This window comes from Belonocnema kinseyi, chromosome 7 (assembly GCF_010883055.1).
Source record: "Belonocnema kinseyi isolate 2016_QV_RU_SX_M_011 chromosome 7, B_treatae_v1, whole genome shotgun sequence".
Classification (NCBI taxonomy): domain Eukaryota; kingdom Metazoa; phylum Arthropoda; class Insecta; order Hymenoptera; family Cynipidae; genus Belonocnema; species Belonocnema kinseyi.
Window position 1 is genome coordinate 19,246,215 of NC_046663.1, and position 12,642 is coordinate 19,258,856.

The 12,642-nt window shown below is 30.3% G+C and overlaps 1 protein-coding gene across 2 annotated transcripts in view; it reads left to right on the top strand.

Annotated features, from left to right (window-relative positions):
- Positions 1–12,642, top strand: part of LOC117176063 — a 43,890-nt gene that overhangs the window by 28,343 nt on the left and 2,905 nt on the right. For both annotated transcript variants that reach the window (XM_033366067.1, XM_033366066.1), the window contains exons 2-4: positions 3,273–3,631; positions 7,618–11,109; positions 11,197–12,586. In XM_033366067.1, coding sequence (XP_033221958.1) covers positions 3,296–3,631; positions 7,618–11,109; positions 11,197–12,586 — 5,218 coding nt within the window. In that variant the 5' untranslated portion in view covers positions 3,273–3,295. The remainder of the gene's footprint in view (positions 1–3,272; positions 3,632–7,617; positions 11,110–11,196; positions 12,587–12,642) is intronic.

Here is a 12,642-nt window from a genome sequence, read left to right on the forward strand (position 1 = left end):
TGGTGCTGTACACCGCCTAAAATGTATTTTAATCTAATTTTTATATATGAACTTGAAATTATTTTCCTTTTCGATTTTCTCAAAAAGTAAGGGAAAATAGGCTAATTTTAATGGCAAAGAAGACAGTGATTAAAGGAGAAAAAGGCTAAAGGAATCTTTTAAAATCCTCTAAGTTTGTAAACATTTAATATCTTCTGAAATTCCTTGAAAGCTTTTAGAGCTTTTGAAGAGGCTTGTAATCTTTAAATATACACTACAACATTTTTAATTTTTTGTAAAACCTTAAAAAGATTGAATTCTAATAAAATTTTCTTAAATTTTTTTTTAGATGCTAGAAATCCCAAGTAATTGTTTGTAATTTTTAAATATAGACAAATCCATTTCATACCTTTTCCTACAAACGGCACCGGGAGCTATACAACGATCAAACGTTAAGAAGAACTGTTTACTGCCTAAGCGTGACGTGGAGCTGTACACTGCCTAAAATGCATTTTAATATAATTTTTTTTATCTGAACTTCAAATTATTTTCCTTTTAGATATTTTCGAAAAAAAAATGAATTCCTTAAGAATCTTTTAAAATTATTTTCACCTTTTTTAAACTATTAAAAATGGCTAAAAATATTCAATCATACTCTATAATATTTTTAATTATTTAGAAAACCTTAAAATAATTAATATCTACTAAAATTTTCTCTAAATCTTTTTAAATATTACAAATCCTAAGAAATTCTTAAATATTGATAAATCCATGCAATACTTATATCTGAAAACAGGACTAGGAGGTATACAACTATCAAACGTAAATCCGTACTGCACACCGCCCAAAAGTGATATTGAGCTGTACACCGCCTAATATGTATTTTATTCTAATTTTTTTTCTATTTTAACTTGAAACTATTTTCCTTTTATATTTTCTCGAAAAAAATGTAAAAAAAAGGAAAAATGGCTAATAGGAATGGCAAAAAAAACATAATAAAGAAAGGCGAAAAAACTTAAGGAATCTTTCAAAATCCCCTAAACTTTCTGATATTTTTTGGATTCCTTCAAATTAATTAAATAAATAAAAAATTGCTCGGAACCTTTTAAAATTCTTCAAAACATTTGGAATCCTTAAAATTTCTTAGAAATTCCTTAAAACGTTTAAAATTTTTTTAAATGGATTGCAATTTTTAAATATACCCTACAATATTTCAAATTCTTTGCAAAAGGCCAAAATCATTAAAATCTAATAAAATTTTCTTAGAATGTTTTTATATTACATATCTTCAAATTTTTTTTTGAAATTCTTAATTATCGACAAACCCGTGCAATACCTGAGTCTAATACACCGAACTTGAAGCCTCACAGAAAATAAACATAACACAGAAATGTACACCGCCTAAACGTGTTATGGAGCTGGACACCGCCTAAACGTGTCATGGAGCTGTACACCGCCTAAAATGAATTTTAATCTAATGTTTTCCTATATAAACTTCTTTTTCATTTAGATTTTATCGAAAAATGTTTTAAAAAAAGGGAAAAATAGCCAATGGCAAAGAAGAAAGTGAAGAAAGGTGGAAAAACTTTAGGAATTTTTAAAAATCTACTAAGATCTATCAAATCCTAAGAAATTTTTTGGATTTTCTAAAAACTCTTCGAAGCTCTATGCAATTCCATAGAATTTTTAGAAATATCCTAAAACCTCTAATATCCTTTGGACTCCCTTTAAATTAGTGAAATACATACAAAATTTCTTGGAAATTTTGGAAATTCTATAAAATATTTAAAATCCTTTAAAACCGTTGAAATTCTTTGAAACTTTTTGAAGCCTTTGAAAATGGCTGAAAATATTTAACCTTATCCTATCATATTTTTAATTCTTTGCAAAACTTTAAAATGATTAATATCTAACAAAATTTTCTTCAAATCTTTTTAAATATTACAAATCCTGAAAAAATCTTGAAAATCGACAAATCCACTCCATACCAACGTCTAAAAACAGGATTTGAACCTATACAACTATCAAACGTAAAGCAGAACTGTACACCGCCTAAACGTGACATGGAGCTGTACACCGCCTACAATGTATTTTAATCTAATTTTTTCTATCTCAACTTGAAACTATTTGCCTTTTAGATTTCCTTGAAAAAAATTTCAAAAACTTAAAAATGTTCATAGGAATGGCAAAAAAAAGTAAAGAAAGGAGGAAAAAACTTAGGAAATCATTTAAGATTCTCTAAAATCTATCAAATCCTAATAAATCTTTTGAAATTTCTGGAAACTCTTTGAAACTCGTGAAGATTCCTTAGAATATTTAGAAATACCCTAAATTCTCTAATATTTTTTGGATTTCCTTCAAATGATTGAAATCAATTTTAAATTTCTCGAAACCTTTTAAAATTCTTTAAAATATTTGAAATCCTTAAAAAATGTTTGAAATTCCTTGAAACGTTTTAAAGCTTTTGAAAATGGCTTGAAATCTTTGAACATACCCTAGAATATTTCAAATTATTTGAAAAAGCTAAAAATGATTGAAATCTCATATAATTTTCTTGTAATGTTTTTAAATATTACAAATTAAAATAAAAAATTTTAATTCTCAATTATCGACAAACCTGTGCGATACCCGCACCTATAAAGCGTACTTGGAGACTTACAGCAAACAGACATAGCACAGAACTGTACACCGCCTAAACGCGACGTAGAGCTGTATACCGCCTAAATTGCATTTTAATCTTATTTTTTCCTGTATTTTTCCCCTAAGACCTATCAAATCCTAAGCATTTTTTAGATTGCCTTGAAAGTCTTTGAAGCTCGGATAGAGTTCTTAGAATTTTTATAAATAGCCAAAAATTTCTAATTTTCTTTGGATTCCCTTTCAATGATTGAAATAAAAAAAAACATTTCTTGAAAACTTTTGAAATTCTATAAAATATTTGAAATATTAAAAAATCTTTCGAAATTCTTTTAAGTTTTCTTCAAGATTTGCAAATGGTTTAAAATCTTTGAACATACCCTATAATATTTTTAATTCTTTAGAAATCCTCAAAATAATTAACATCTGCTTAAATTTCCTTTAAATCTTTTTAAATATAACAAATCCTGAGAAATTCTTAAATATCGACAAATCCACGCCATACGTATATCTAAAAACAGGAGGTGGAGCTGTGCAACTATAAAACGTAACGCAGAAGTGTACACCGCCTAAGTGTGACGTAGAGCTGTACACCGCCTAAAATGGATTTCACTGTAATTTTTTTCTGTCTAATCTTGAAACTTATTTCCTTTTAGGGTTTCTGGAAAAAATGTGAAAAATGGCTAATAAGAATGGGAAAGAAGAAAGTAAAGAAAGGAGGAAAAAACTGAAAGAACTTGCTGTATGTGGGGAGATATTGTCGGATAATGAAGTCAATGCCTTCGATCAAATCGGAAAACAAGCAGCTGAGAAAAATATTTCCAGCGATGATGAATTTGACGAAGAAATTTATAATAATTATCGGAGACTGACCCAGATTCCAGATATTCAGGAAGAAACTCGTTCTTTAACTCGAATCGAACTCTACTTCCCTCCGGATGTTCCATTCGGCTCAAGGTCCGGAACCCTTCACCTCAAATCAAGATGTTTTCCACCTCTTTCTCGAGGTCTTCAGGTACAAGTTATCATAATTTTTTTAAATCATTGTATTATATAATTAACTGCTCGAACCATTCATTACTCTGTTCCCATTCACAATCATTTATTATTATTGACAATGAAACATTTATAAATATATCATAAAAACAGGAATCACTTTAGAAAAAATAGTGGCAATAGCATCGGTTTTAAAAAATAGCAGAAAAATAGGATCAAACCATTTTTTCAGTATTAAATCAGGGTGGCTGCTAAGCTTCTTTTTTAAAATTTCCTGATTTTTTCCTGATTAATTTAATCACCAACATTCTAAACTCGTATTTTTTAATATGGAATTATTTATAAATTAAATAAATCAAATAAAAATGGGTGTCTAATCAAATTCTAGAGAAAAATGCCTGAGTTTATTATAAAAAATGATTTTTAGTTTTTAGGGAGTTAATTAATATTTTAAATTTAGAAAGATTTGATACATTATGTTAAAATAGATTCTTAAATATATTAGCACAATCATTTAATTGAATAATATTAGAAGATTATTAATTATTTATTGAATGTCTCTAATAGATCACACAAATGTTTATTTTATTCTAAAAAATAACTAACTTATAATTCTAATTTTTGAAATTAAAAATATAGAATTTTAAATTTATATATGATTTTTTAATCGAATATTTTTAATTAAAAATAAAAAGGCGACTTTTGAACAAAGTATAAGAATCTTAAATTTAGTAGTAAACTATTCAACTAAAAAGATACATTTTTAACGAAATATTTGAATTTCGCAAAGAATAAATGCAATTTCTTTCTACTAAATAGTTGAATTTTAAACCAAAAAATATCAATTTACAACCAAAAATTAAATCGTTATATTTTCAATTTAAACAAAATTTAACTAAAAGTACCTAATAAAAAATTTCCTTTCTTGACAAAGTGCTGCACTTGTTACAAAAATTGCTATTGTTTAATTAGAATAATTGAATTTCATAACAAAAAAATAAAACCAATGAAATTACTTTCTACCGAAAAGGAAGAATTTTCAGCTAGAAAGAATATTTCCTCTACCATAAATTAAATAGCTTAATTTTTAATTTAAAAAATAACTTTGAGCAAAATAGTTGAAAAATCAACGCAAATTGTTAAACTTTCGGTAAGCATGAATTTTTATTCAAGTAAAAAACAAATTTTTAATAAAATAATTTTTTTATCATAAAAGACAATTTTTCTACAAAATACGCTAACTCCTAATTAAATAGTAGGAGATGAATTTTCAACTAAAATTATTTATCTTGAGCTGAAAAAATTATTTTTTAACAAAAGGATATAAATTCAAAACAAAAAATGTTGAAGTTGATATTTAACCCAGAATATGAATACTTCAAGAGCTTTTAAATTCTCTTAAAATCGTTTAAATCCTTTAAAATCTGATCAAATATCTTATAATCTATTCCAAAATTCTAGAAAAAATTTTAACAGTGCATGCAAATTTTTTGAATCCCTTAAAATCATTCGAATCTTTGGACATCCAGTGAAAATTTTTTAATCTACTTGAAATACCTTGAACTCCTAAAAAAAGCCTCAAATATTTTAAATCCTTTGTAATCCCTTTAAATTACTTAAATCAATTAAAAATACCTTGGATTCTCCTACCCTAAAATATTTCAAATCGTTAGAAATATTTTGAAATTCTTTGACACTTTTTAAAGCTTTCAAAAATCCCTTGAAATAAAATATAAAAACTCTAAAATTTGCAAAACCCTTTGAAATCACTCGAAGTTATTAAAATCGGTTAAAAACAAGCCAAAGTATTTTAAATCCTTTAAAAAATATCTTCTAATCCCTTAAAATTCTTTAGGACTCTTAAAAACTCGTTAGAATTTCTTAAAATTTCATAAAATATTTAAAATTTTTCGAAATCCCTTGGCATTTTTTAAAGCTCTTAGTAATGGCTTAGAATCTTTTAAAATACCCTTAAATATTTAAATTCATTAAAATCCCGATAATTGACTAAAATCGATTGTAAACTCCTTAGAATATTTTTAAATATTCTAAAATATGTATTTCAAAACCCCTTAAATCTTTTGTAATTTATCAGTATCTCTTAGAGCTGTTGAAAATTCCTCAGAATTCGTAAAAATACCCTAAAATATTTCAAATTTTTTAAATATTTAAAACAGCCTTAAAAGTTGTTGAAGGTTTTGAATATCCGTTGAATCTTTTTTAAATACAATAAAATCTTTTAAATTCTTGGGATTCACTTAAAGATATTGAACTAATTAAAAAATTCATTGGAATCTAAACAAAAAATTCCCTGAATTGTTTCAAAGCCTTTTAAATATCTCGATTTCTTTGAATTCAAAAACTGAAATCTTTCAAATTCTTTGAAGTTCCTTAAATATATTGAAACTAACAAAAAATTCCTTGAAATATTTTTAAATTCCCTGAAAATATTTCAAATTCTTTAAAATATTTAAATACCTGAAAACATTTTAAAGCTCGCGAAAATGGCCTGGAATCTTTCGAACTTCAATTTTGAAAATTCCAATAAATTAATGAAATCAATTGAGATTTCCTAAGGCTCCTGAAAATTCCTTAGAATATTTAATAGAATTCTAAAATATTTTTCAATCTTCTGTAATCAATAAAAATTTTCTAATCTGTTGCTCCTGAAAATTTCTTTGCATATTTAAAAATATCCTGAAGTCTCGCAAAGTCCTCTCAAATTTTTTCTAACCTTCAGACTACTTTTAAATTCCTTAAATATTTAAAATTCTTTGAAATCAATAGAAACTATTTAAAGCTCATGGGAATAGCTTGGAATTTTTTTAAATACCCTTAAATATTTTTAATTCTTTAAAATTCTAATAAATTACTGAAATAAAACAAAATTCCTTGGAAAATTTAAAAATACCCTATAAAAATTCTAATTCTAAGAAATCTAGTGAAGTTCCCGTAACTGTTTCAAATCTTTTGAATTAAGGTTTAAAAATCAATTAAAAAATCTTTATAATCTTAAAATTAGCTGAAATATTTCAAATTCTTTCAAATCTTTGTAAATTATGAAGAATTTTTTAAAGCTTTTGAAAATTCTTTTGAATTTTGAATAATACCCTAAAATCTTAAAAAATTCTCTGAAATTCCTTGTAATTTCAGAAATCTTGTAAAATAAAATATTTGTAATCCTTTGAAATCCGTGGAAACTGTGTAAAGCTCTCGAAAATGGCTGGAAATCTTTAAAAATAGCATAAAGTATTTGAATTTCTTTAAAATTTCATAAAATTACTGAAATTAGTCAAAAATTTCTTAAAATATTTAAAAATCCCCTATAATATTTCAAATTCTGAGAAATCTAGTAAAGATCCTTAAAATTTTCTTAAGCTTTTGAAAATTTCTTGAAATTTTATAAAATACCGTAAAATCTTTAAAATTCTTTTGAATTACTTTAAATTATTGAAGTTTATGAAAAATAGCGCACGATTTCCGAAATCATTTTAAATCTGTTGAAATCCCTGTAAATTCCTTAAGGCTCTGGAAAATTCATTTGAAATTTCAAAAATGCCCTGATATCTAGACCTGTTTAAAAAATTTGAAATCCTATACAATATTTCAAATTGCGATTTTTAATAAGGCCGTTATATTATTTTAACCAGCCAGATAAGAATTTGTAAAATTTATTTAAATGCAAACTGAAAAAAGTTTCTCAAGCGAGTAATTTAAGAAAATTTTATCATGGAAGTATAATTTCTTTTAAATAATAGAAAAATAGTTGCGTCGTTAGAAAAATCGCCATTAGTGGTTTTTTAATTAAATTCTAATTGTTTAAAAAAATTCTGTACTACGTATCTCTATCGAAGTAGAAAGATCAAATAGAAGCCATGATGTAAATAAAATCAGAATTTTATTTTCAAAAACTGGCTCGAAGGACCTTTTATTATACTTTTTTTAATTCTTTCAAAAATTACCCTAGTAGATAATTTAACACTAATTTTCTTGGTTTTCAAACAGGGAGTTGCGGTGGCAGTAGCTGCATTTGCAACAACAGCAGTTTTGAAGCCTAAGTGTTGGAATGAAGCAATAATCGATCAAATAGTCGATGACGGCGATACGTACTACACTGAGTCATATAAGGATATAACTATAAATGAGCGGACTAAATTAACTCTTCTCGATTACAGAAATGACCTTATCATTCGAAATTCTCATCGGGTGTTGGTGATAGTTGATAAACCCGCCTTTGTAGGGAGATTTCGATCACAGGATCCGAGAGTTTTACACCTGGTCAAGGCCTTTGAACTTTTTTTCAAACGATACGAGGCTGGGATTCTAACATCTCCGTGTTTGAATATCGCTATCTGGAAAGATGCAAATCACTTCTATATCTTTGATGGACAGGCACGCAAAAAAAATTGCGAGTTGGCAGGAAAAGAAGAGCGAGGCGCCGCTAAGCTGATTCTATTTCAGGATATGATTGGCCTCTATTTCATAATTCTTGAAAAAAGTAATGTATCCAACGAAAAATTTGTACTCTATAACATAAACATTGTGAGCGCGGAGAAGCTTCCTCCAGGAGGGTGCGAAGAAGAATTGAAAAAACCCGCTGGGGAATTGAAGCTTTGGCCAAGTGGGTACAAAATTCAAAGCGAATTTCGAGCTGTGTTGCAAGGATCTTATCATCTTTATCATCCAGTACTTCCTGAAAAACTTCAAGGTCGTGGGGATCTTGTAGTAGCTTTGGCTGTTATTATCTATTCCCGACTGGTGGAAACCAAAAAGTGGAAAACACCCATGCTTGATCTCATTTTTAATCAGGCTCATATTTATTTAATAGATCTTGCGAGGGTCCTCGGAAAGAAGTTCGATGACACTTTCGACCTCAAGGTGGAAGAGTTAATTAGTGATGTGATACTTGGAGTATACGCGGCCAAGATTAAGGTCGAGGTGAATGTTGTGCCAGGCCAGGGAAAGAAAGACAAGGAGACTATTGAAACCGGTATTTGTGCGTTCTTCAAGATGAACGAATCAGGAATTCTTGAAATAAAAAAGGTGTATTATGCAATTTGGAAAGAAGGTAACAAGTTTTATTTGCTAGATCCATTCGCATGTGACGAGGAAGGATTCAGACCAGATCCGCCAGGTCCTGATGACGAGGCGAGATACAAAACGGCAAAGGCTTGCGTCACGATGAACAGTTCAATAAATGAACTAATTGAGACACTTTTGAGAAACACAGACAGCAAAGAAAAAGATCCTTTCATAATACATGGAATTCAAGTTTTGTATATTAAAAGTGGCTCTAAAACGAATCCCTCTTTAAATCGGGTTATATATAGAAAGGAAAATACTTATCGAAGACCAAAACCCCCACCTCTTCCTCCGCTAATCATTGATGATAAGTGTGAAACTGTGATAGACATGGTTCCTAGGAAGCGTCCTCCAAATGAAAAGTTTAAGAATGTGAAAACCGAATTTCCCGAATTGATGGATAACGTTGAGGAGTTCATGATGAAAGATGATGAACCTACTACTTTTATTGTAGGTGAACCTGATGAAGTTAAGGATGGAAAGGTAGTTTCTAAAAAACTGGATGAAGATCCTTTGAGAGAGAAGGTAGTTAACTTTATCAAGGGATATAAAATTGTGAATCCCCATCGTTTGATACTTCAAGGATCTAAAAACTGTTTGGCTAAAGAATTTGAAAAGTCAATGAGAGGACGTCAAGGAATTGTGATAGCTTTAACGGCCATTGCTTATGAAAAACTGAAAGAGACTTCTCAGTGGCGTAGTATAGACGTTAATCAAGTTATCGATGTAGGTCATATGGCTTTCGAGAACATCATGTTGTGGATTAGTCGAGGAAGTCCTGCTGAGAAAGATGAAGGAGAACAAGAAGAAGGTGATAACGAAGATGATGATGAAGAGGATGATGACGATGAAGAAGAGGAAGAAGAAGACACTGAAGGCGAAGAAGATAATGAAGATGATAACGAGGAAAAAAAAGATGAAAATAAAGCTCCAAACCTAATATCTGTACCAAGCAACTTTGAACTCTCAATGTTACCGGAAAAGTTAAAACTTGGTGAAAACTTCGTGACTTTCAAACGAAAAATGAACCTGGTAAAGGGTAACGCTAATCCACTCGCAAATCTGGGAGAAGCCTTCGAGTGTTATTTTAAACGTCATTCGGAACTCTTGATCGAAAATAAGAAGCTTTCTTACGGTATTTGGAAAAGAGAAGGAAAATATTACGTCTTCAATCCTTATGGAAGTGATGAAGAAGGTTGGAGACTCAGAGGTCACCCCGCTTCCCTTGCTGTTACAGATACCGTGAATGAACTCACCGATTTATTTCATGGTATTCTAGAGTTTAACGATCCGGTGTTTTGCTTTCATTTTGTGGAAATTGAGTCGATACAGCCGAATAATAAGTACATAGCAAGTAATCCTTCAGAAGTGGATGAGGATGAGAAGGAAGAAAAGTACCTTACAAGGTTGTTACCTATCACGGATGAAGATTTGTTCGAACCGGAACCAGAACCGGAAATTAAAGAAGATGAACAGGTTGCAGAAGAAGTTAAAGAGGACAAGAGTGACGAAGACGTTGATGATGAGGATGAAGAACAAGATGATGAAGAAGATGAGGATGTAGAGGAAGAAGATGAAGGTATAGATGAAGATGATAAGGGAATACAAGTAAATGTTCCTGAGGTAATAGAAAAGGTCATCGTTGATCCTCTCTTAGAAGTTGAGGAACAGGATCAACCAGATACACCAGAAAATTTAAACCTTTCGCTTATAACTGGTGCTGTTAAAATAGAACTGCACACTGAAAATGAACAAGAGAAAGTAAATGAAGATGCTGAATATGAAAGGCTTAAGTACTGCTTCCCTCCTCCCTTCGTACTACCTCCGAAACAAACATTAGAAGCTCTACTTAAAGCTAAAGAAGCCACCAGATCGGTACCTTCTTTATTGTCAAGATTTTCAATTGACTCGAAATTAGCCACGAAGGAAAAATGTGATTTGCCTGGAAGCCAACCTACTGAAATGGCTAGCATCGCAAATTTGGACTCATCTGAAGAAGGAAAGATGTCTAGAATCATTAAATTACCACCGAAGAAATACCTCTTTTCAAGAATACCTCCAATTGGTTTAACACCGATTAGAGCGATTGATGATGACTTTATTCATAACGACGATGTGAATGAGCAAAAAGAAGAAGAATGCATAAGATCAAAAAACGTTGATAGAGTCAGTGAATTGGTTTTGAAAGAAGATCCTAAAATACCTACTGGGATTAGAGTCACCCCTAAGATTCTTCCGCTAGGTCTGGTTATCAGTACTCCTATATTGAAAAAACGCAAAGCTTGTTCAGAAAAGAAAAAAAGGGAATGTAAAATATCAAAAAAGGATAAAGGGGATGTCATTCTGGAGAAACTTCTTTGCAACACTGAAAACGTTTTGTTTGAAATTCTGTTTCCCAAATTGAAAGATGAAAAAGTTAGTGCATATTTTTTATTAATGAAATGTATAGACTTTTTTTTAGTAACAAATATACCCAATTTAATTCCAATTATTATATTCTAGAATGACAACACAAATGAAGAAAAAGAAATGAAATCAGAAACGGAAGCAGAAGTTCAAGAAACTGACGAAGATGTCGAAGACAAACAGAAACTAAAAGTGAAGTATTCTAACCACAATGAAGGAAATAAACCAGTAGAATCAGAAATCGTAGGTTTTGAAAAGACGGAAGATGAAAAAATTGCTATAATCAAGGGAAATATGTTTTTAGAAAATAGAGCAGTGATGGAGGATTGTCACTTTAAAGCATGTTACTTTGTTGCAATTCTCTGTATCATAGCAAAAATTACTAGGAACGCAAATAGCTTTCGTGGTAGTATTCTGGATCAATTAATAATCATTGGAGATAAAATTTACAAACGGACCGGAAAGTTGCGATACAAGCCAGTAAGATGGTTCCACAATATTGAGTTTCTCGAGATAAAATGTAACGTGGTTCTAAAACAAGTACAGTATGCTGATCCGGGAAATTGGGAAGAAGATGTTATATCTAAGGCGCTGAGTACCTACATACAAAAAAATCATACGGGAATATTGGTTTTTGGAAATGCTTCATATGCTTTCTGGTTTGAAAATAACATGTACTATCTCTTTGATCCTTATTCCTGTGACGAAAATGGACGAGTTAATGAAAAAGGATTTGCTTGTTTAATGAAATTTTGTGATCTGCCATCCATGATCGAAAGAATTAGGGAGAATACTGGAGAAGCAGTTCAGAAACCGTATCGATTATATTCCTTATCAGTGGCGCATTTTGAACTTCAAAAGCGACAGCAAATTCAACAGAAGTGTATTAAAAATAAAAACTGTGTTGAAACAAATAATGAAATAGAAGATGAAGATAAAGAAGATCAAGAGACAGAGGAAGAGGAGAAATTAATAAGGACACCGGAACCGTCATTTTCAATAATTGAATTATCCAAATGGGTCACTAAGGATAAGAAATATGAGATCCTATTTGATAGGACAATGCCAGGGTTTACTCCTTTAAAGAATTACAATGGATCAGCTCTCGAGGTTCCTGTTGTCGAGAACGATATAACAAGGCCAGAGCAAGCGCCGTTTAAGAAAATAAAAAGAAAAGCAGGTGACCATGATAAAAAAATCCTTGAGGGAATGGTGAGGTTGAAGCCCTACAATCGAAAGTTCAAGGAACACTCCTATATTCTGGAACCCATTGACCTATGTGTGATGGGATGGGCGTGTGTTCATGATCCGATTTCCTGGGGCGTTAAAACAGTGAAAGGATTATACGAAGCCAGCAAGGATTACGCGTTTGATAGTTTACTGGCGAGTGAAGACTCCACAGTTACGGAAATGACGGACGGCGTTTTGCTCGAATTCAATATAGCGAATTACTCTTTTCGTATCGTGTTCGCACCTTTACACGAAGGTATTTCTCAAATTCTTTCTTAGGGATAGTATATTATTTATTCAAATGCTTCCTCA